The 25,302-nt window shown below is 46.5% G+C and overlaps 1 protein-coding gene across 1 annotated transcript in view; it reads right to left on the bottom strand.

The window, feature by feature from the left end:
- The window catches only part of DDC (dopa decarboxylase), an 89,714-nt gene that overhangs the window by 3,299 nt on the left and 61,113 nt on the right, over positions 1-25,302 (bottom strand). The window contains exons 9-13 of the mRNA XM_023517877.1: positions 22,814-22,881; positions 13,092-13,168; positions 9,963-9,982; positions 4,559-4,657; positions 2,300-2,401 (exon numbers count right to left, since the gene is read on the bottom strand). Of these exons, the coding sequence (XP_023373645.1) occupies positions 2,300-2,401; positions 4,559-4,657; positions 9,963-9,982; positions 13,092-13,168; positions 22,814-22,881 (366 nt within the window). The remainder of the gene's footprint in view (positions 1-2,299; positions 2,402-4,558; positions 4,658-9,962; positions 9,983-13,091; positions 13,169-22,813; positions 22,882-25,302) is intronic.

Raw genomic sequence — 25,302 nt, 5'->3', positions numbered from 1 at the left:
GACTAACACCCTCAGGAGATGACTAACACCCTCAGGGGACGACTAACACCCTCAGGAGATGACTAACACCCTCAGGAGACGACTAACACCCTCAGGGGATAACTAACACCCTCAGGGGCGACTAACACCCTCAGGAGATGATTAACACCCTCAGGAGACGACTAACACCCTCAGGGACGACTAACACCATCAGGGACAACTAACACCCACCAGCAGCTGGGAAGCATCCATGGAACTGCCCAAACCCACCCACCATACAGCAACAAGCCAAAGGCCACTCAGAAACCACAAGTGCTCTCCAGGTCTGGACCAAGGCAGTCTCAACAAGGATGAGGAAAGAGAAAAAAAAGAAATTAGCATAGCAAGGGATGAATTTTTACTCAAAAGCCTGAGAGTGAGAGAAAACATTTGAGAATTATAGTAGAAAAGGAAAGCAACTTATCTAGGAAAAATACACTTGATAAGACAGTACTTCATGAAATAGAGGCAAGAAGCAAAACAGAGAACATCTGAGATGGAGCAATGACAAGAATGGACCGTCAAGGAAGGCCTGGCCAGGAGGAGGACAGAGGGAGAGAGACTCCATACGTCACTGCAACAGTGCGTATGTGTTAGGCCAAGTGATGAGCCACACTCTGTACCCAGCAGTTGGTGATGCGGAGGACCTGAGATCAGAGTGGAGAGGACTAGGATACGGGGAAAACAACAACAAAATTGTAGCCATGGAGACAGAAAAATGAACCATAAGTGCTTCCTCCAGAAGAAACTGGATTCGTGGAAAGGAAGGAACAAGTGAAGCTTCACAAAAGCAAACGTTTGGTGGCTAAAAATTACCCTGAGTGTCCCGTGTGGGAGTCTCATGAGAGGAAGGGAGGGAAGCCAGCACCCAGCTGGATGGGTTCAGGGAATCTGTGAATAGAAGACTTAACCTTGACAACGTGATGCTAAGTGAAGGACGCCAGTCACAAAGGGCAACATGTCGTGGGATTACCTTCAGACAAATATCCGGAACAGACAAGTCTACAGGGACAGAGAGCAGACTAGTGGCCCCACAGACTGGGGACGGGGAGTGAGTAATGGGTGCAGAGGATGAAGATGCTTTCAAATTAGATCATGGGGGTGGCTGCACAGACGTGTGGATATTCCAAAACTCACTCTGGTACACATTTTAAATGGAGGAAGTGAATCAGATCTCAATAAAACTGATAAAGATGAAATATAAAGATTTTACAAAAACAGTGGCAATAAAAACAAAAATAAGTGCAGACAAGTCTAAGCACAATATCAATGTCAAAGTTACTGGAAATTGCCACATCCGGTCACCCACATACCGCACAGCCTGGGACACTGATGCCTTGGGGCATAGCATATGCACCCACAGCGCTCCTGCCTCTGCTTCTCCCAGACCTCATCACTGTGTGCTCTGCAGTGTCCACAGAGCAGCCCTCGTGTCAGAGTCATCCTCTCACCCTGCTGCTTCTGGGCTTTTTCCTGCCTGGATCTCAGCCTCACCTCTGAGCTCCCAGTATCAGGTGAGACAAAGGAGACGTAAGTGGAGAGGCAGAGCCACGTCTTGATGACAGCCCTCTGACAGTGACACTGAGCCCAGCGCTTGTCATCACTGCCTTTAATTTAGCACAGTGCCTCCTGGAAAGGCCTCAGTGGATTCAGAAAGCACTGGGCCCTCGGGGTCTCATCTGGCTTCATGGACACAAGGGAAATTGCCAAGAGTCTTCTGGGAAATGTGGTCATATTTCTCAGCAGAGATGCCTTACGCCCAACCCACCTAGGCCAGCTGTCCTCACCTGGGACACACACAGAGTCCCGCAGCAAACAGCGAGGTGCTGTAGGACAGCTTGTCCCAGACTCCTGTGTAGGGTCCTGTTCAGATGCAGTCAGCAAGTCTGGAGGGTGCCAAGGTTGGCCTTCCCAACCAGCTCCCCAGTGGTGCTAATTAATGAGGCTAGCAACAGGTCACACTGTCCTCCAGGGAATTCCAGTGGCAGAGATGGGAGTTAGATGAAAAAATGGTGAGGATTCTGGGGCAAGTGATCTACACCAGCAGGAAGTCGTGGAGCAGGTGTGAAGAAGTGTGAATAGCAACAGCACGGGGACAGGAGTCTGTGAGGCATTAGGTGGGTCAGAGGAAGGGGCTGAGGAAGGCAGGCTTTGTCCTATGGCCTCTGGGAATCCGGTTTGAGCTGCTGAGATTTTGAGTTTTGGTGGCGGTAATGAGTGACACTTTCTCCTCTGTCACATTTAAAGAGAAGGAGGAAGACAGAAATAGATGTCAACATACCTTTAGCCGAAAACAGACGAGCCCCAGAATGACTTCTGCACAGATTTCAAAATGAGGATCCTGGCTCACTAATGACTCAAACTCGTGAGACAGCTGGACATGCTTGAAAGTGAAAAGGGAAAATTTGTTTTGAGTCTCTCATCGCCACTTAATTCCTAACTTAACTACCTGGAAACATTATTAGACTGTGCATATATAATTCATTCAGATGCTCTTAGCAATTTTCCTTAAGTGTTTGTGCCATCCACTCTCTAGCTCTTCCCAAGCAAGCTGAGAAGAAATCCATGTTACCAAGAGAAAAGGTCTAGTGTTTTTGGAGAAACACTAACCATCATTTTCTTCTGTTCATGGCACTGTTTTTTATCCCAACCAGCCAACTTTTTATAATGTTAGAACAAATACCATGAAGAGGTATTTGAAACTCTAGAAGAGATAGTGGCTAACATTCATCTCCGTTGTGCCATCCCCAGGAGAGCCCACAACACTGGTGGAGCCCGTTTTGCAGGTAAGAAAACTGAGGCTCAGAGACGGTAAGTGACACACTCATGGTCCCAGGCTGGCAGGCTGGGATTCTAAGGCACCTGCCAAGTCCAGAGTGTCCTTCTCTGCACTGTGGTGTGTGTCCCACCAAGTGGTATTTGCCACCTAGAGGTCCCTGTTACTTTCAAGAACTACCTTCCTTTCATAGAATATACCAACCTATGTAACCTCCAGATGTGTATAGAATTCAAAATATACTCAAATAGTATATGATCCTATATTGAAAAAGGCTTTCAATAGTCTAAATTGCATGTGCTTGGGCTTATTCTAAGCTCTGGGCCCTCAGCCTCAGATGCTCTGGGGGCTCTGAGCTGAAATAATACTGCGCCATCGACAATGTTGAAACAGGTGGTTAATAGTGACACCACGAGAGGGCGCCAAAGACTTTGGCCGTGAAGGTGACCCGCAAGCTGACTCCCACCTGGCCACCAGGAGGCTCTCCTAAGGCAGGCCCCAGTGCCCTCTCAGAGAGGGGTGGGGTGTGTTTTAACATGAGACAGGGCTAAGCACAACTAACTGTCCCTAAATGTAAAGACATCATTACTGTGGAGAAATAAACCACTCATTTTTCTTCTTCTTTCCCCAAAGAAGCTGAATCCACCCCCATCACAATGTTCTCCAGCCCCTCTCCCTGCAGTGGGGAGTGGGGGAATATCTCAACTATAAACTAATATGCACACTTACTCCTAGTTTCTCCCTAAAATAGATTCTCATAATGCTCGACAGCCCATGTTCCTTTCCTCACCACAGCCTGTGAGGCAGAGGGACATGGTTGATAGCCCAGAACAGGCGCTCGATCGGCAAATGCAGACAATGCCTTTCCGGACATCCTGCCCAGAGGAAAAGCCCCGAGACACAGGGCCTGCTATACAGCTGCTCCCAGGGCAGCACCAGAACTTAAGGGCTGTCACCATCATTGGGGCTAAAAACCACCACCACCTGCTCCCCCTCAGGCCCTGGGCCACTTGTGCACCTCAGGGAGGAACCAGGCGGGGCCTGGAGCCAGCAGGCCTCTGCACCAGCTAAGCGTGCGGCCTGGGCCGTCCTGCCTCGCATTCTGGCCTTACTTTCCTCAGCTGTTAGAAATCAAGCAGGGGCCTGGGCTCCAAGCAGACCTGTCAGCTGCGCTCCAGTTTCAGCCTGTGCTTTTAAGACAGAGGTCAGAGGTCGCTGGGTGCCACTGTGAGCTGGCTGCAGGTCTGGAGCCTTGAGAGCCACTGGACCAGGTGGCATCTGGCCCACCCCAGCTCTAAGACACTCCTACTCTGGTGAAGTCTTGGAGGAAAAACACGTTCTTGCTATTGCCATTGTGGAGCAGCCTCACTGTCGGCTGACGTAGCTGTGACCTATGTGCTGTTTTCCCTTCTGTCGTCTTCCTGGAGCTGGTAACCTGCTAATGGAAGTCACTTGTAAGTACCCTCCCTCAACAACCCAAGTGCAGTCTGTTCCTTTACCATATGCAGTCCAGCCTCCACGGCTGACCACCTCCCTACACTGACCTCCCGTTTAGGCTGGCCTAATTGTCACAGGCCAGACGTGCCTCACATGTGCATATCAGTACAGCAGGCCCAGCTGCTGTGTTGACCACCTCCGTGTGCTGACCAGTGTGTTACAGTCCCTTGGGTGGTCCGCTGACAGAGGGTCTACTGTATTTGCTTATTAAGACATCCCCTAAAACCTCTACAGTATTACCCAGGAAAGCAATGAAAAGGAAGTCACCTTTCGGATATAAGCCTGCAGGCCTTTCACGCCATACATCCTAAAAACAAACCACATTTTCAAAGAGCGAAATCTTCGGCCCAGGGGTAACTGCCAGTGCTGAAACACAACACAAAGCATTGCATCAGTGCGGAAGATACTAGGAGGCACTTCCTTCTGGACTCATGAGTCTACCTGCTTCCCTTGGAGGCAGCTGCCTCCCTGGTGGCCACATGCTCTAGCTGCCACAGCCGTCTTGGACCGAGAGCCCCTGTGATAGCAGCAGCTCCACACTCAGGGGGCTCTCTGTGCATAGGTCCAGGGGAGGTGAGAACAGACGGGGACTGCTGAGCTGGGAGTCCAAACATGCACTGCTTTCCCTCCACAGATGTTTGCTGAGTGCACATCAGGGCTAGACCCTGGGCTAGGCATGGGGTACTGAGTGAGCCAATGGTGACAATTTGACCCTGTCCCTGGGCTCCCCATGCATGGGGACAGGGAGTGTCTTTCATGGTTATCTCTGCCTATGAGAAAGGGGCTTACGGCAGATACTTGCACTCCCCTGCTTCTTGCTGCCCATATGTCCTGGCACCATTTTCTAGGAAAATGTTGCTTCTGTTTATGTGTCACTGATCACTGGGAGGTGACCACCAAGATTCCTCAGCAGAATACACAATGCATGTCCACATGTTAGTCCTCCAAGAAGCTCTTCTTAGTTTTCCTAGACTTTGTTCACTGTCCAGTCCCCCACACTTTCTGTTACTCAGGTGGGAATGTAACAACACCAGTCGGAGAGCACAGGATGAGGAGGACAGGCCTTTTGGGAAGACAATATGGCAGCACTTCATACTATTTTTTAAATAACAATATTCTAGCTTATAGAGGAGGGGACTCCTACCAGCAGGAGTGCCCTGGGACAGGCTTGGGGCGGTGTTTTGCCATAAGGAAAAGACCCCAGACCCACCCAGGCTGCCTGCCAGTGGGGCACCTGTGGGCTGGCCAACCCAAGTCTGGCACTGTCTTCAGTAGAACTTGCAGGTGTTTTTTGTTTGTATTTTTTTTCCTGGAATATTACAGGGGTACATGGGCGGCGCCTGTGGCTCAAAGGAGTAGGGCGCCAGCCCCATATGCCAGAGGTGGCGGGTTCAAACCCCGCCCCGACCAAAAACTGCAAAAAAAAAAAAATTACAGGGGTACATACATTTTGGTTATGTATTTTGCTTTTGTACATTTTAAGTCAAAGTTATAAATGTGCCCTTCACCCAGAACGTGTATATTGTACCGGAAAGGTGCGAATTTATCCTACCTGTCCTCCCTACTCCCACCTACTTAACTTCCTTTGAGTTTTACTTCCCTACGTAAGTGTTGATAATTCCAACTTAGTCCTGAGTACATGTGGTGTTTGTTTTTCCATTCTTGTGATACTTTGTTTAGGAGAATGGTCTCCAGTTCCATCCAGATTCTGATAAAAGATCCTACATCATCACCTTTTCCTGGCTGAGTAGTACTCCATGGTCACGTATTGATGAGCACTTAGGTTGTTTCTGCCTCTTTGTGACTGTGGGTTGTGCTGCAATAAATATTCAAGTGCAAATGTCTTTTATAAAACGTCTTTTTTTTCCTTTCGGTATATACCTAGTAGTGGGATTGCTGGATCAAAGATCTACTTCTAGTTCCTTGAGGTGTCTCCATAGAAGTCACACTAGTTTGCAGACCCATCAGCAGGCTAGGAGTGTTCCTTTCTCTCTGCAGCCATGCCCGCATCTGTTGCTTTGAGACTTTTTCATCAAGTGATATCTCATTGTGGGTTTGATTTGCATTTCCCTGATGATTTGAGATGCTGAGCATTTTTTCATGTATTTGTTGGCCAGCACCTCCGTGTACTGACCAGTGTGTTACAGTCCCTTGGGTGGTCTGCTTACAGAGGATCTACTGTATTTGCTTATTAGACTATCTTCCTTTGAACAGTTCCTGTTCATGACTTTTGTTTACCTTTTAATGGGGTCGTTTGATTTTTTCTTGCTGATTTGCTTGAGTTCTTCGTAGTTTCTTGCAGGTGGTTTTCAATAGTGAGTGTTGAATAAACAAATGGAAGCCACTTCTGAACTGCAAAAGAAGCAGCTCTGGGCAGAGCGAGGGCTCTGCAGAAACTTTTCAACTGGCAAAGGGAAATATGGAGCCAATGTTTAGACTCAGAGCCACTCAGTCTGGTTCTCCAACTTGATGCCAGGCCTGTGCTAGGTGTATTCGCACATCATCTCATTTTAGCCTCCTGACAGCATTGCAAAAAGAGGTTTGAATCACTACTTTGCTAGAGAGAAACCAGGCATGGAGACGGACTTGTCCAATGTCACCGAGCCAGAATATGACAGAGCCTGAATCACACCCACGTGCACACTGCTGTCTTGTATTCGGCAGTGTATTTTCAAACTGTTGAGATGTTCAGTAAGCATTACACTAACTTGCCTTTTTGGAGAATGTAAAAGTAGCAGCTCTCACCAGCTAACTAAACTAACGTGCTGACTAACTAATGATGATGATGGCCAGTAAAGCAATGGCTCCCTGACACTGCTCAGCATGGCTGCTGCATTCTAAAATCATTCTCAACAGGTCAACCTGCTAGAAATTAAGATGTGATTCAAATCTAGCATTTGGAAGAATACCAAAGTAAACTTAATTTCTGTGGTGCTGGACTGAAAATGCACACAGCTTAACTGAATACTCATTCAAATCTGGCTCCAAATGCTGTCATTAGTTCTGCCAGCCTGAGGCTGCCTCAGGTGTGGGGCTGGGACAGACACTCCTCCACACTTCCTGCCCCTATGCTCAGCCCCCCCCCACCCCGGTTACACCAACGCAGGGCTTGCCTCAGGGCAGCCACAGCTCCTATAATTCCCCCAGGGGACAGGGACTCTGTCCCAGCCCCATACCCAGCATCTGGCCTGGCTCAATGCGGATGGAATATCGCTGACCAGAGGGAAGCTTGTTTCATACTCACGCACAGGTCATGTGAAATGATTTTGCATGTAGCAGTCAATTTGTATTTGAGGCTTCCTGGATATCAAATGAGTTATTTTCCTTTGGGTAAATACCTAGTAGTGGGATTGCTGGATCAAAGATCTACTTCTAGTTCTTTGAGGTGTCTCCATAGAAGTCACGCTAGTTTGCAATCCCACCAGCAGGCTAGGAGTGTTCCTTTCTCTCTGCAGCCATGTTCTTTTCCATACATTGAAATTTTTTAATCCTATATTTTGTCACACTTTTGATAAATCATCACAATGTAACAGAAGACTCAGATTTCTTCATCCAAATAGTGCAGAAGGCTGTGGGACTGAGCACAAAGGCCTGAGCCTGTCTTCCAGTTAGGTTCCATGTGTTCTCTTAACTCTTCTGAGCCTCAGTCTCCTTACCTGAGATATGGGGGCACAATGATGTCCACTTTGCCCAGGACCAGCTGAGCTGGAGGCTAGGGCTGCTGTCCCTCCCACTGCCGTCTGCTGTTCACAACCAGAAACAATACAGGACTTCTTTGCCAACCCTCCTGTCCTACAGCCTCCTCTCGGGGCCAGGACTCTGTCCTTGTGCCCTCATCCTCTGGTGGGTGGACAGCCAGGGGCCTGGGTCAGCAGCTGCACATGTGGGGTCTTCTCCCCGGCTGGTGGCTGTGATGGCCTTATGTTTGGGCTTCTAACCTCTGTAAACAAAACAAGGATGTCACTGACGATGATATTCTTTCCTTCACCAGCTGAGTCTTGTGACAAGGCCAGGGTCTGAGGCATTGTCTAGAATTCACTTTTGAAAGAAGAAACCATGAAAGCTGGAGCTGCATGTGTGCTTATCAGAAAGGGCAGAAGTTGCTGCATTCTGGCTATGACAGCAGCAAAGAAGACAAGTCAGGAAATACGGTCAGGGACCCTCTTGGGTTGTGGCAGAGGGCAAGTGTCCAGGGGGAGGTGGTGACACCTGCCCTATGCCTGTGCCACAGATGGAAGGAGCAAAAGCCCCAGGCCCACGGCACAGCAGGGGCCAGAATCAGGCTGCCACACTCACACTCCACCTTGTATGTTCTTTCCTGGTAGGGCCACCCTGAGTCTGTCCCTCTGTGGCCCCTACTAATTTTTGGAAAAGGGGTGCTACGGGCACTCATGTGACTCTGTGTTTGAAGCCTCTCAGTTCCAAAATAACTTGTCATCCTCCGCATTCAGTCTTTCATATGATTCATTCATTTATCCATTCATTAGCCATAAAGTATTCGCTGGGAGTGCACCACGCAGCCTTCCTATTCTCCCACAGCACAGCATAGCGGCACAATTGTCCTGGAGGGGCCCCGCAAGCCAGCAGGAGCACGGCGGGGGCCAGGCTGCTATTGTGAATCACACCTGCCTGGACACAGCCTCCTTAAAAACAGTAGGTGGCCCTGGGGGGAAGGGAGGGTGCGCTGTCCGCACCCAAGGTACATCCACACCCGACATGTGACTCATGCTGCTTGAGACTTTGTAACCCCGAGTATAACAAACGACATGAGGAGAGGCTAGAAGGCCCGAGGACGAGCTGAGGCACTGGGATCACTGAAGACTGGGGTGTTTTCAGCGTGTCCAGATGGATCAGGGGGACTGGGCGGTCTGTGCCTCCATCTGCCTCAGTACCCTGGGCATCTGGGGGGCAGCTCTAGGGTCTTCCCCACCTCCACACAGGTTCCAGAGCTGCACTTGGTCCCTGGTTGGAAAGGGAGTGTCCAGTTCAGAAGCCACCTCAACAGACTTGGTGCAAGAGACTGAAGTCTTCCTTGAGGGGCAGAGGCAGCGGTCCAGCTGCCCGGCCCCACCCTGGGGTTTTACCTCCCTGTGGGGATGGGGGGGGGACCATTCCTTCAATTAGCCTCCCAGCGCTAATTTTGGCCTCCAAATTGCTTTCCAGAATGAGACTTTGGCCACCTGGTCCTTTCAAAGCATTTTCACTCTGCACACACAGGGTAAATAAACAGAGGGAGGGCCAAGGTGATTTGAGGCCGCCTGCTGAGATGACATCCTCCAGCTGAGTGACGCTTATGTTCTCTCTCTCATTCTCCCACATCCTCTGATGCACCCCAGGCACAGGGCGGCTCTGAATGGCATGGCACACTGTCCGGACCAGCACTCCTTCCTGTTTGCAGGGTCAGGCACAGAAGCTCCTTCCTTCCCCCTTCCCGGGAGCGCAGTCAGAGTCACATCCTCCTAACCTGAGACCTGCAATTGGTGGGCTCTGCTGAGCCGCCCACTGCCTAGCAGGGCCACACCTAACAGGACCCAGTCAGACGGTGCCTTCCATGGGGCCTGGTCATGGGACTGAGAGAAGGCTTCAGGAGCTATAGTCATGGGGGTTCCTAGTAACTGCTCACACTTGGGTCACAGTGGACCCAGCTTAGGAAGGCACATCTCCCACTCACCCTGTAGTCAGTGATGAGTCCTGGGTAAAAGAAAAGGAAAAAGAAAAAAGAACTGTTAGATTTGTTAATCATGCAATAATCCTCTCATCATCCAGGTAAATTTCTTGTGTCATTTACATCTTTTGAGCCAGACATTAAAACCACCCAAGTATTGGACATGGGTGTTCTTTGTGACACTTCCCAGGGACAGTTATATAGCATGAAAAACTGAGATTTCCTCTAGTGCCCAGTGTTAAGTCAGCATTCAGACCATGTAAATCATTAATCATTCGTTCATTCATGCATAGTGAGGTGAACTGGAGAGACAAAGAGTGATTAGAATATTGAAAAAAGGAAGAGAATGAAACTCTTGATGGAGGCATCTACGTGTGTGTCCATGGGTGTCAGTGCAGTTTATGGCACAGAGCAGACACCCCGAGAGTAATCATGGAGTCAGTTTCAATACCTCCATACTGGTTATGAGAAACGGCCGGGTGGCAGCTGAGGCTCCCTTAAACAGTTCATCTGAGGGTCACAGGGAGAGAAGAGTCATGAATGTGGTCTCATGGGCAGGGCTTTCTACCAGTGACCCAGGCAAAGGGGAGAATCTTCTCAGGGAAGAATCTGCTGTCCTGCTCCTCATGAGGTTGTGAGAAAGTGGTCACATGATTTGCAAGCCTGATCCACTATGGACAGGGTGCACTGGTGCCCCCAACTTCTGGGAAAAGAGCAGTGTGGCATGGCCAGAACAGGCCCTTAGGGAGAGGGGAAGGGAGGGGGTGGGTCAATAGAGGGAGGGTTGGTAGGGGGACCACACCTATGGAGCATACTGCAAGTACAAGTTGGATCTATCAGGTGTAGAGCACAAATGTCTTAATCCTCTAATAGGGTAAAAGTGGTGAAGGCTATGTTGTTTAATAGGATGTAAGCATTCTAGTTTGTACAGATAATCAACACATTGAATCCCATAATGGCATAAATATATTTATGATCTATGTACAAATGACTGAATTAAAAAAAAAAAAAGATAAAGAATAGCAATGCCAGGAAGCAATGTGGGACCATCAGGCTCAAACCCCTACTTAGGAGTGACTCGAGACAGAAGCCCAAAGCCACACAGTCTGCATCAGCCTCTCACGAGCACGTCTTCCTCACACCTCACGGCCCCTCACTAGTTAAACAAACCTAAAGGCAGCGGGAGGGGCCTCAGAAGTAACCTGACAGTGAAAGATCCACAGAAGCCAACAGAAGCAAACCAACAGCGCTCAAAAGAGGACTTGGTAGACAGTGGGCACTCAGTAAGAATGGCCAGATGGCTGTTGTGACTGGGAGTGAAGGCATGACGGTCCTTGGCTTTACATTACCGCACCTCTGACAGGATAGCCGCTAGCCACATCTGGCTATTTAAAATTAAATTTAGGCTTGGCGCCTATAGCTCAACCGGCTAAGGTGCCAGCCACGTACACCTAAGGTGGCGGGTTCAAATCCAGCCCAGGCCCGCCAAACAACAATGATGGCTGCAACCAAAAAATAGCCGGGCGTTGTGGCGGGCGCCTGTGGTCCCAGCTACTTGGGAGGCGGAGGCAGGAGACTCGCTTGAGCCCAGGAGTTGGAGGTTGCTGTGAGCTGTAATGCCACGGCACTCTGCCCAGGGGGACAGCTTGAGGCTCTGTCTCAAAAAAAATAAATAAATAAATAAAAATTTAATTTAATTTAAATTTAAGTTTATCAAGAAGAAAATAAATTAAAAAGTTAGTTCTTCAGTGGACAAGTCACATTTCAAGTGCTCAGTACCCAGATGGACAGCGCAGAGTTATGGAATGTTTCCTTCCCTGCAGAAGCTCCTACTAGACAGGGAACTAGGGGCTTCCCGCAGAAAGGTTCAGATACTGTAGCTTCTACAGCCAAGTGACGTAACTGGGGAAAGTTCTAATCTGCTTCCTTATGGACTAGTGAAGAACTGGCTTAATTTAGGAGCTTTCTTGTACAGTTGTTCACCATTGACAGAAAATGACAGCTCTCTTGGTCAGAAATTTCCTATGACAATGGTTTTACATATGCTGTGAACTACTTAGTAGGTCTTAGGTCCCTGCTAAGGCTTTAAAACTTCATGACATATATGTGAGGTGGACAGCTTATAAATTTGTAAATTTTTAGCTCATATAGAGTTAAAACAATAAAAGCAGATACTTCATAGAAGAAGACAGGTAAGAAATACAATAATATGCAAGGTGTCCATAAAGTTTGTGTGCCATCTACAAAGTTAAACTGTTTTAAATTGCACATAAACTTTATGGCCACCCTGTGTTAGCAAATGTTTGTATTTCGGTGATGGAAATATGAGAATTTTCTGGGCCAGCATTGACTTTGTTCTGTTTTCCAAATGCGTATCTTTAATAAGAAAGAATATGTCTGAGAAGCTCATACAGCTCATGTGACCACTCCCCCCCCCCCACCAGCATTAGGACAGAATTTTCTGTGTCAAAAAACGAATAAACAAACAAGATTCCATGTATTTTGTTTCTGGGTCAATGCTCATTGGTCATACACATTGGCCCAGGTCAAACAGAACAACATGTAAAGCACAAAGCCGACAGCCATGCTTCCCTGCTAGCCCCGCTCAGCCTGCGTCTCCCACACTGCCAGGCCCCCCTCAGCCTGTGTCTCCCACACTGCACCTGGGGGTGGCCTGGATTCCCTGTCACTGCTGAGTCACTGGTGCCAGGCCCAGAGAGCAGGTCTGCTGACCAGGCACTGAGTGGTGTGTCTGTCATCTGATTTTCTCTTCACTCACTGCCCTCACCTTGGCCTTTTACCTTCCCCCCCCTTGTGGTATTGAGGGAAGGTGACGCACATCCTTTTTTGGAAAGACATTAGAGCAGTTACTGTCTTAAAGAGCTTCCCTTACCAGTAGGAGGGGCCCATGCCCATGTTGAGAACCGGCGGCTAAGCCCACCTGCCCTGGGCATGGTTGCTACCCCTACACTGAGCATCCCAGGTCTCAGTGCTTTGGGAACAGGAGCTTCCCCTAGGGGAGCCTCCTAACTGACCCAACCCATGGGAAAGGGCCTTCGAGGCAAGTCCAGAAACACATAGGCCCCCGTCAAACAAGTCGGGAGAGAGGCTGCAGAGAGCGTGCCCTCGGCTCACCTGAGTCCTGATGGCTGTGCTTCAGGTAAACAGGGTCCAGTTTAAAGGCTCCCGTTAAGTCTGTTCTCTTTTTCACCCTGGTTTTATCGAATAAGTGACAGGGATGGGATTAATGACCAGGCACCTCAGAGTGGACGACATTGCCCCCTCTCCCCACCTGGCTCAGCCCAGGCACCTGCTTCCACCCTGGCCCCCATGTCCCCTTCTCTCTGGCACAGGGTTGTCACCAGGGCTCTGAGCCCTGGTGAGCGGTGTTACAATCAAAAATAAATATTTGGTGTTTCCTCCAGTTGCTGGCAGGCAACTCCCACTGCCCTGGGATCTCCACAGGGTAAGAATGTCTTTTGTATGTAAATGAGATGGCTGCTGGCTGGAGTCCCTAGATGGCTTCCAAGGCATCAGGTAGCGGCTGTGCCCTCTCCAGGTACACACCATCCTCACACCTTGGAGCACTGACCAGCCCAAAAGCTCCCCAAAGTCTGTCACTGAGGAGTTTTCAATGGATTTTCATTAAGTAGGCAAATTAATAAGATCACTGGCCAACTCAGTCTTCACCCTTCCCCCTCCCTGGAGATAGGGGATGGGAGGGAACTTGCAGCCCATACTCAGCTCTCCCTCCCCAGCCCTGTGCCCCTCGCCATTCACACCCTTTATAATAAACCTGTAAACATAAGATGCTTTCTGCAGTTCTCTGAGTTGTTTCAGAAAGTTATTGAACTGGGGCTGGGATTGCGAGACTCTCCCCACCCGACTTCACAGCCACATTGGACAGAAGTGTAGGTAACCTGGGGACCAATTACTAGATTGGCATCTGGAGTAGGGCAGTCTAGTGGAACTGAGCCCTTATACCCAAGTAGTGTCAGAATAAGACCGAGTGATAGGACACCTGGCTACTGTCTGCAGAGTGGAGAATCAGTGTTAGGAGAAGACCACGTAGGTCAGCACTTGTCCCCTCCTATGTTCCCGGCACAGCATGGGGCCTGGCGCCTGGTGGCATGGGGAAGTATGTTCTGGGTGAAAACACAGAGGTTGATGAGCAGGAAGGCAGAGACGCCCCTTTGTGACATGGGTCCCTGTCCACCTGTCTGCCCAAGGAGCACTCACTGATAACCGCTCTGGAAAACGAGGGCCGGGATTTGAAGGGCCTGCACTATCTGATAATAGCTGCTCCGCTTCATTGCCTGTGTGGACACCGTCTCAAAGCAATTTTGTGGCAAATAAAGTACCCTAGGGGCCAACTAGACAATGTCAATCTGACAGCAGCTTAGGCTCAAAAACAAACACAGCGTGAGAGTTCCTAAAAGATAAAACCCAGTGAGCATGAAACAGGGTGCCAGGACGTAGCTTCCCAGTGTGGAGACAGAAAGGAAAGAGGCTGAAACATAATTGAAGTTTTAATTCTTTAAAGGGTTAAAAGACAGACTAGTAGAAATAATAAACTATCTAGTGTATATTCTCACTTTGACCCGGGAAAGAAAATCTGTCACCCCTAACACTCCGTGTGCGTGTGTGTATTTGTGTGTGTGTGTACGTGCGTGCGTGTGAGTGCTGTTACATCCAGACAAATAGGCTGCAGGATGTCCTTTGGGTGTCTCCATGTTGGGACAAGCTCTTAAAGAAGGGACAGGAGAGAAAAAGAGTGTGACTGTCTACAGCTGCCAATAGAATTCTTCCCTTTGCTCATAAAGATCATACTTCCCCTCCCCACCAACTCTCAGCCAGGACCTTCCAGCTGTTTTTATTTTCTTAATTAAAAAAAATATCATGCCCCGGGTGGCGCCTGTGGCTCACTGAGTGGGGTGCCAGCCCCATATACCGAGGGTGGTAGGTTCCAATCGGCCCCTGCCAAACTGCAACAAAAAAATAGCCAGGCATTGTGGTGGGTGCCTGTAGTCCCAGCTACTCAGGAGGCTGAGGCAAGAGAATCACCTAAGCCCAGGAGTTGGAGGTTGCTGTGACCTGTGATGCCATTGCACTCTACTGAGGGTGACAAAGTGAGACTCTGTCTCCTAAAATAGAAAAAAATCATGCCCCATGAAAGCCATACAAAAAGGCATAAAGAATAATATCTTTACCCATGCTTGAGAAACAAAACTTAAATCCTAAATAAAAGTTACATCTTCCTGTGTGTCTGCCCCGTCACCGGTCCCTCACTGTCCCTGTTCTATATAGGAGGATGCCAAGCTGAATTTTGGTAAACCCTTCCCACATAGTTCTACAAAATGTTCTACTTGTTTTTGGTTTGGTGTTATGTTTTGTTTTGTGACAGGGTCTTGTTCTATTGCCTGAGCTAAAGCACAGTGGCATCATTACAGCTCACTGTCATCCCAAACTCTTGAGTTCAAGGTATCCTGCCTCAGCCTTCCAAAGGTGTCTGCCACAATGCCCAGCTAATTTTTCTATTTTTAGTAGCAACAGGGTCTTTCTCTTGTTGGAGCTAGTCCTGAACTCCAAGAGATCCTCCTGCCTCAGCCCCCCAGAGTGCTAGGATTACTGATGTGATCCCTGTCTATTTTCCAAGTTTCCAAATATACGGTAACATAAACTTAAGACATTTAATCATAAATGGCATCATTCTCTGTGTATTTTTCTACAACTTGCTTTTCCTCCCAAAAATTGCCTTGTGAGCTTCACACCCATTCATACATGTAGTTCCTGTGTGCTTGTTTTTACCACTTTGCTGGATTTTACCGCACTCAAGTATCCAGATCCCTCATCCTCCTCCCTCCCCTGTCCCGGTTACTGTCGGACACACTGCACTGCTGTGAGCGCTCCTGTGGGTGCCAGCCAGCGCCTCTGAGCCGCAGCGTGTGCAGACATACATTTGCTTATGGAATTGGACAGGGCGAGGTGTCTTAAGGTTGGAGAAAGGTTTCTAGGACCTTACTGGACAGAGAGCACCATATCCGTCCCAGGGACAGCGATGTGGCATTCGCGCTTCTCCAGCGCCACATCCTGGCCACCACTGGTATGGCAGAAACTTCACTGGCAACAGTGTGGAGAGTTTCATTGTGACTTCACTTTGCATTTCTGACGACTAATGACACCGTGCCACTTCAAACTCACTAAGGGCGGTATCTGTTTCCTCTTTGGCAAAGACATTTCCCATCATTTTTCTATTAGATTGCTTATTGTTGTCATTCTGGACTGTTACCATTCTGTAAACATTCAGATCACGAATTTGACTGTGTGTGGTCTGTTTCTTGGCTCTTTACCTACCTTGCCTCTCCTGTCTTCCCCCTGGGCCGCTGGACACTGACTCATCATTGACATTTGATGAAGCTGCTTCCCTGCTATATTTTTTCAAAAGTCTCTTGGTTATCAGTGGTCCATATAAATATTACACCAGCCAGGACATTCACTGGAATTGCACTAAAATCTGATATTGAATCTTCCTCTCTGCGTACACAACATATCACTTCATTTAGCTAGGATGTCTTTAAGGCCTTACAAAATATTGTAGAATTCTCTTCATATAAATCTGAACAGGTTTTGATATATTTATTCATAGTAACCATGTATCTTTACTTACTATTATAAAGAGTAATTATTTTTTAAAAATTGGATGTGCTATTTATTATAGATGTAAAAAAAAAAGCAACCTTAAAAACTGCTACTGTATCAGACATCTAGCTCTGTTCTGTTAATTAATAACACTGTAAAGATTCTCTTTCAGACTTTTTGCAGACAGTGACATCATCTGAGAATATGGGAGTTTCATATCTTACATTATATCTTTTACTTATCTTTTCTTACTATGCAAGTTAGGAGAGTACAGTGTTGCACAGATGCGGTGATTATGGGAATCTTTATTTTATCCTGATTTTAAAGGGAGTGCTTCTAATATTGAACCATTGAGAAAGGCCTACTACAGCTTTTTAGTAGATAGTCTTTTATTAGGTTAAGACAGTTCTCCTCTGTTGTTATTTTACTGACCCTTGTCCTAAACAGGTATTACATTTTATCTAATGCTTTTTCTGCCTCTAATATGGTGATGACTTTTTTTCTCCTTCACTGTTAACATGGCAAATGACATTTTAAAATCTTCTAATACTAAACCACTCTGGCATATCTGGACTAAATACAATTTGGTATGTCATACTATGTTTTTTAAAAAATCATCAGATTTTATTTGCTAATGTTCAACTTAGATTTTTACTTTTAAGTTTGTAAGGTTGTTGTACAGTTTTTCGTTTTCAGCTTCTCATCTTGTTTTGAAATCAAAGTTGGACTCACTTCATGAAATTAAAGAGGGAGTGTGTCCTCTTTGCTGTCCTCTGTGAATTCACTTAGGATGGGACTAATAAATCCCTGCAGTTTGGTAGAATATTTACTGTGTAAGAATTTGGATGTTTCTGTTGTAAGAAGATTTAACTATTGGCACATCGTGTTAGCAACAAGATTTTTGAGGCTTTCTCTTTATTCCTGAGGCAGTTTGGGTAGCATGCTGTATTGTAGGTATTGTCTGTGGGCAGACAATTTATGGGCAATTTTTAGCATTCTTAGTGCCCTCTTACTGTTTTCAGAAATCTCTGACGTATCTGTACATGTTTTTTATTTCCTACTACAGACCACCTGTACCTTTGCCTCTCTAGTTCTGACCCATCTTTCCCCAAGACATGTATTTAATTAGGCAGGCGAAGCACCAACATCTGGCTTTGCTGCCCACTTGGCTGTGTCTTTGTCCATTTCATTACATCCGTTAACCTTTATTATTTTCCTCCTTTTAGTTTTCAGAGGTTTATTCTGTTGCCATTTTCCAGCTTGGTATGCATGCTTAGCTTACAGGTTCTGGGTTTCTGCTTTTCTATTTAAGTCTGTTCTCTAAGGCTTGCTTTAGCTGTGTGTCACTAATTTTATTTTTATTTAGTTTTTAATATTTCCTATTTCCCATTTACTTTATTCATCGACCCATATTTCCACAAGGTCTGTAGTGGTTTCCTCTTCAATATTTAGGTACTGGCTTTGTCTCTTTGTGACATTTGACGGATACTGTAAAGAGGAAGAATTTTACTTAAATAAATAGATGCACACGTGCACATCTGCACACAGGTCAACATCCTTTCAAGGCTGCCTTTCCCTTACACTTTGTGAACCTCTCAGTAAAGACACCCTCTCTTTGAAACCATTCTTGGGAGTGAAGGGAAGGGATCCTGGGATGGGTGAATGCCTGGCTTCTCACATTTTCACTTATACACATCTTCTCTATGTAGGACTTACTGAATGAGGACACGAGTTACCTCCTAGTGTAAAAAAGAGCTGAAAGGATTCATGATACTAAAGAGCTCCCAGACAAAAGTGCAAAGAAACCAAAAAGATATATAGAAAGCTGTCCACTAACTGTTGTAAAACAAGTTCTAGAATCAAGCCTTACCATGACTAGAGCAATTAAGACTCTTGCAAACAACAGACTTTTAAAAAATTTTCTAATATAAAAGATATGTACAAGTGCTATAAAACAATTTGTGATAATATTTAATTGGGGGAAACAAGCTTTTTAAAAATAACGTAGATAATATATGCCTTTGGTGTATGGAGATCTGATATTAAAGAGATATAAAGCTTTGGGCAGAATGGTTCATATTGACATGTAAAAAATTCTACATACCAAGTGAGCAACAGAAACCTTACAAACAAAATAATGAATTCATTATGAAACATATTTACTATGCTTGTAATGATTGCCAGTTTTAGAAACTTTAATTTTCTTGTCCATTTCAACATTTAAAGAACACAAGCAAAGTGTTTATGTTAAGTTTTGGGTCAACCATTGGTAAACTTTAAACAAAAGAGAGACATTTCTTATTTTAACAAATACCTAAAAGCCAGTGAGAGCAATAAAAAAAATTGTGTTATTTGTTGTATTAGTGAAAATTTAAAAGATAGCCATAAAAAAGTTCATCACTTAGGATCATTTGTTTGCTTGGTTTAAACTTGTTGTGTTGTTGTTTCTTATTTATTTTCAGTTTTAGAAACAGGGTCTCACTCTGTTGCCCAGGCTGCCTGCAGTGGCACCATCCATAAGCTATCTCACTGCAGTCTTGAACTCCCAGGCTCAAGCAATCTTCCTGTCATGAGTACTCCTACAGAGTAGCCGTGAATACAGGCACACACTATTATACCCACTTAACTTTATTTATTTTTTGTAGTTATGGGTCTTGCTATATTGCCCAGGGTAGCCTTAAACTGTTGGCCTCAAGAGATCCTCCCCGCCTCAGCCTTCTAAAATGCTGAGATTTCATGTATGGCCACCATGCTCAGTCCTGCTTGGTTAAACTTTTAGGACAGCAGAGGGACGCCTGCCCTTTTCCGAATTCTGGTTTCTACAAGCATCCTTATGATCTGTGTTCTATCGATTAGAACAATACTGAAATAATTTCGTAGACTGTTAAGATATTTATTTCTATTCCATGATATTCAGGACAGTACAAAAAAGGCCTCTGGATAAGATCCTCAGTCTCTTCTCCCCACTCCCTGAGTGCGTCTTCCCTGACACCTCTGCAAACAGGCAGAGGGGACCATCTGCAAACAGCCAGCTTTGTGGACCCGCCTTCAGGTGGGCAGAGCAACAGAACAAGGGAGTTCTGTGATCTGACTGTTCACCTTCTGCCTTTAAGCTGTACATCCTGGGCTCAAACTCAGGACTATTTTCAGTATTTAAGAGAGAACATTGAGTCAATAATAGCTTGAACAAAAGCAGAAATGGAACTGGAGGCTGATTTTGGATCACTTATGCCAAAAAACAGCCCTCCTTCTCCAATTCTTCTGTATCCGTGAGGAATGAGCCCACATGCTCTGCAGACTTTTGCTTGTAAAGCGTGTCACTTTCTGTGCACATGCTCCTGGTCTGCATATGGAGAGATACCGGATTGCATCTTACTCTTTTTACTCAGCACTAGAGGTTAAAACTTCACGTCTGCTGCTGTTACACACGGCATCTGTGGCCCTGGCTTTGACATGGTTGCTGTGTGGCCTCTCACAGAGCAGTGGGACACCTTTGACTGCCGTTCCCCAAGCTACAAAACAGGGATTCCACCCCCTGCCCAGGAAAGCTGCTGACGGGGTAGATGAACTGCTGCAGCCCGACTGTCCCTCACACATTCATGTGTTCAAGTCTTACTTCCCAGGACATCAGAATGTGGCTGCATTTGAAGACAGGGCCTTTACAGAGGTAACTTAGTTAAAATATAGTCATATGGTGGGGACCCATCCAATCTGACCAGTATCCTAATAAGAAGAGGAAATTGGATGCAAAGAAACGCTGGGGAAGGAGCACATGAAAACACTAGGGAAGCAGCTGTCTACAAGCCACGGAGACAGGCCCCGAGAAACCAGCCCAGCTGACTTCTTCATCTTGAACTTCTGGACCCCAGGACTGGGAGAGAAAAAAAATCTCTATCATTTATGCCACCCAGTATGTGACATTGTTACGGCAGCCCCAGCTAGCCGGCATGAGCAGGCTGCCCCCAGCAGTAAAGAACAGCACTTTCTCTGTTGAGACAGAAATTCTTCAAAATCAAATTCCATTAGTCAGTATTCATGCTGTTTTGATGGTGTCATGGAGCAAAACCTTGGGCTTGGGAGAGACCTGATTTTTCCCAGGCATCCAGTATCTCATCAAAGTCCCTGACCATTGTTCTGTCCAAAATCCACTAGGTCAGGAGAGAAAGAGCACATTCTGTGTCATAACTTTAAAAGGTATTTATTTAGTCTTTCACACCCACAGGGACATAGGGGAGTCTTCCAGCATCAAACCACCACACCCCTTGGCCACACTGCCCACCGGGAAATGAACTAACCCCTCACCCTTCTCTGTGGCCAACTTCCTGACACCACAGACTGCTCCTGTGTCTGAGGGCACAGTAATCACTCTGTGCTTTCTCCCTGCTCCAAAGGGCAGGGCCTCACCCCGTTTCCTGCCTCTCTATCTGTGCCGCTTCCACTCTGCCAAACTTCCCTCCATAGGCTGGTGCCCAAACTGAGCTTGGAAGGCCAGGTCGGATCTGTCTGCGACAGAAGCAAACAGCCTTCTGCTCACGTTCCATCTGTCTGTGGCAGCCAAGGGTCATGTCAGCTCCAGCGACAGGCACGTGCCAGCCCACGCAGGGCTGCAGAGCTTCCTCACCATGTCAGCGACAGAGCATAAGATGTTTTCTCTCAGCTTTAACACACACACTGGTTGTTGGGACCTAAAGGCTGGATGCTGTATTTACTACGCTCCTTGTCACGTGTCAATCTTAGGGGCAAAGTCTGGGGCTTCAAAATATTTCTCGTCCTTGATAGCTTCAGTTTTCTTGTCTATGATTGGAGCATGGCAATGTCTGTGCCCTCACCAGACTGCAGTGGGGTCCAGAGCACGGCAGTGGGGTCAGGGGCTGAGGAGGGAGCCTGCTCCCTCAGCACTCAGGACACAGCCCTGCTGATAATGTTGTTTCACTCAGGCAACAGTGACACCTCCTGGCCGGGGACAGCTCCTCCTCTTGGCAGCCCCACCCGACAGGGCCCCAGCTGCCACAACCCTGGCCTAGCTCAGGAGTTTGGGGGCTCATGTGTGAGCTCCTGCAAAGCAAAAGCATTCAGGTGGAGGGGCCAGCGCCCCACTGAGCCCCTCCTGATGCTCTGCCCAGGCTCTCTGCACCCCACCTTCCTTACAGAGTTTTCCAAACGACCAAATACCCGGGCACAAAAAAATAACATTTCAATCAAAACTAAATCTTGAAAAAAGGGACTTTTGACACACTGTATCAACTGTTCTCAAACTGTGTTCCACTTTAGATAAAATAGTAACACAACTTTAAGAATACAAAGAATCCTCACATTCATCACAGCTATAGCTTTTATAAATCTTTGTTAGTATTTCAGACAAGAACAAGCTGAAGTGCCCACATACTAATTGGTTTTAACGTTGTATATCAGAGATTTGGAAAAAAGGCTGACCAAAAATAGAAAAAAAAATTTTGAACAAAAGTAAAAAACTGGAAATGTGGTATACCTTTAAATAAACTAGTAAAAGGGCAAATTGTTTGTACATCTTACAAAATTCATGCAAAGCTCGGGGTTATATGATTGATTAATCACCTTCATATTCTAAACTGTTTAGCAGGACTACTTTTGGGTGTCTTTGTAATTATCCTCATCATTATTATTTCTTTAAGCATCATATATGTGATGTAATATCATTTACCTTAATTTTTCAGTTGTTTCTCTTGCTCTAAATATTACCAAGGTATGATGACACTGTTACTAAGAATTTTCAGGAAAATTCTTAGGAAACAGGGTTATGTTTACTTTTCCTTAGCAAATGATTTTTAGCAGTTAGACTCAGATTACTTAAACCTAGTATTAGATTAAGACTGATTAAGAATCCAAGAATAAAAACACAGAAGCAACCGAACTAGAAGTATGTACTGAGGTTTCCTTGCACTTCCTTTCTGTTAATGCTAGATAAATCAAGTTTCAGAGCATTTCTTTTTACCTTTTCTTATGCCAGTGTGTTGTGATCATATGTTGCAATCACATGTTCCAGATAAAAGTTTCCACCCAGGGTAAGATTTAACAAGAATCCCAACAGTGTCCAGAAACAGAAGGAGTGAGCTAAGAGACTCGGGTGCCCCTCCGGCTCCCTGGCACCTTCTCCCCGCTGGCTTCCTTTCTGATAGACCATCACCTCAGAGGAGCAGTGGGGACACTGCTCTTCTTCCCTAATGAACGGGGAAACTTACCACATGGCAGAACAGTCAAAATTCACCAGAAGCCATTTGTGGGGATTGAAGTTGAAAGAATCTGCAAACTGTCAAGGAGCAAGAACCACAACAAGAAGACCTGTTAGTTATAACTGTTTAGTTATAAAACAAGACCTCATACAAAAGTTGTTATCTCCAAATAAAAAGCCCTTCCAAATTTCTATAGTGTAAAGTGATGTACCACGTATCTATACTGTATTTCAAACTACTGGAATACATCTTTGGAATAATCAGAATTTTAGTTCACAAAATCCAGAAGTTGTACTGACTTGGCCTGTGAAATATTTTTATACCTGCAGTTCCTTCACCTTTATAACCTAGCAAAGTTATGAGCGTGTGTGTGTCATTGTAAGCAAGGGGAAAGTGAGGGTTTTATGACTAATGTGCAACAGGCATCAACCCAGTTTTCATTTAATTTCTTGGTTCTTTGCCATAACATATCAACAACCGTCCCCATCTACCTAGTTCTTTGCTTCTTTATTTTTAGAGCTAATATCCAAGTTCATTGTATTCCTGACAGCTACAGGTCCTCTGGATGGAAGATTCTGGGGGACACCTGTGGACACTGGGCACCAGCTACAGCTATCAGTTGTTATTCATCTGTTTTCTCATCTGAACAAGAACTGGGTCCACCTGAAGGGATCTGGCCACATGGCTAAATCCATACAGGAAGCAGAAATAAAGGCAGTTGCCATTGCCTCTGCTGCTGGCAAACTTTCCAGTCTTCCCAAGGCTTTCGGGCACCTCTTGTCTATTTGGTTGGGTCTGTGTCCTCCTGGAGACACTTGGTCAGCGGATGGCAACCTGCCACATCGACCCTCTGGAGGTGCAGATTCGTTTCCTCTGGGGTTTCAATAAAAGTAATTTTGAGTAAGAGACAGGAAATTACAGCAAGTTTCATTTGTTGATAAAAGGAGACAAAAGGTTAAAGAGGAGCTGTGTGTGCTGGGAATTTTATTAGTTCCCTCCTGTGGGGCTGATCTGTTTAAACTTCTTTCATTACCCAGCAGTGATATTTTTCTCCCGCTGACAGAGAAGGCGCTTATCTCCCAGGGGAGGGCGGCCACAGGATATTGCAGCCCCTTATCTGCCCAGCAGCAGCCCAGCTCTCAGCCAGGCAAGGAAGGAGAGGCGGCACCAGTAACCAGGGGAAAATTGAAATGACTCATTGTCGGCATGAAATACTGTCTGCTGCCGATAGGATCTAGCCCAGTGCCTGTCACCCTGGTGGTCTGACAATTAGGCACCCTTGGATGAAAGGTGAAACCACAAGGTGTCAGTGTGTGGGGGGAGAAAAGTAGTGATGGGGAAAGATCACAAACCCCTGAACCTGATACCAAGAGTTAGAAAAGGGCCCCGGTGCAGCCGGGTCTGGGGAGAGACATGTAAGTCCCCGGGAACGGGAGCCCTTCTACCCTGGGACCTGTGTGCACACAGGCACCTCCAGCGGCCGTATGAGTCCCATAATCAAAGGCATTTCCAGGTCTAGAGATTTACTCTGCATTTCCTAGCACTAAGCACCTGCCAAACTAGCAATCAGCAGTGAGCTGTAGCACCGGGTATCAGCACCATGTTATCCCAGCGTCCCACCTGGACATCCCTGCTGCGATGCTTATCAAAGCCTCTGGAAGCTCCATGTGCTGTGGGGGACCCATCCGAGTCCCCGCACACCTCAAGTGCTCCATACAGTTGATAAGTAATTACTGAAGGACTGAATGCGATGGAAATATATGCCAGATATATACTTTATTCATTAGTAACCAGGGGAGTATTCTTTCCAAAGATGGGACCCTTTGTATGCTACACCTCTGACATCCACTTTCTAGCATTACAGCATTATAAGAATTCAAAGCAGGAACTAGAAAATTGATCGGCAAGCCTGACATGTGAGTGGAGAAAATTTGTCCTAGCACAGTGAAAAATTATAAAAGTATCTAATGCATGCTCAGTACTTACTGCGTGCCAGACACTGTTTTATTGTTTTGTTTTGGGGTTTTTTTGGTTTTGTTTTTTTTTTTTTGAGACAGTTTCATTATGTCACCCTCGATAGAGTGCTGTGGCATCACAGCTCACAGCAACTTCAAACTCTCAGGCTTAAGTGATTCTCTTGCCTCAGCCTCCCAAGTAGCTGGGACTACAGGTGCCCACCACAATGCCTGGCTATTTTTTGGTTGTAGTTGTCATTGTTGTTTGGCAGGCCTGGGCTGCATTCGAACCTGCCAGCTCCGGTGTTTGTGGCTGGTGCCCCAGCTGCTGAGCTCAGGTGCGGAGCCGTAGACACTGTTTTTAAGCCCTTTAAATGTGATTGACTCATCTACTCCTCACCACAGTCCCACAAAGGATGATCACAATGAAATCTATTTTAGGAGGTGTCTAACTTGCCCAAGGGTGCACAGCTGGTTCCAAGGGTAAATCTGGGATTTGCACCAAGGACTTTTAAGGTCAGAGACCAGCCCTTCTTCCTGGCT

Source organism: Otolemur garnettii, unplaced genomic scaffold, assembly GCF_000181295.1.
Source record: "Otolemur garnettii isolate 467f Iridium unplaced genomic scaffold, OtoGar3 scaffold00123, whole genome shotgun sequence".
NCBI classification, from domain to species: domain Eukaryota; kingdom Metazoa; phylum Chordata; class Mammalia; order Primates; family Galagidae; genus Otolemur; species Otolemur garnettii.
This window is presented reverse-complemented; position numbering and strand designations above follow the sequence as displayed.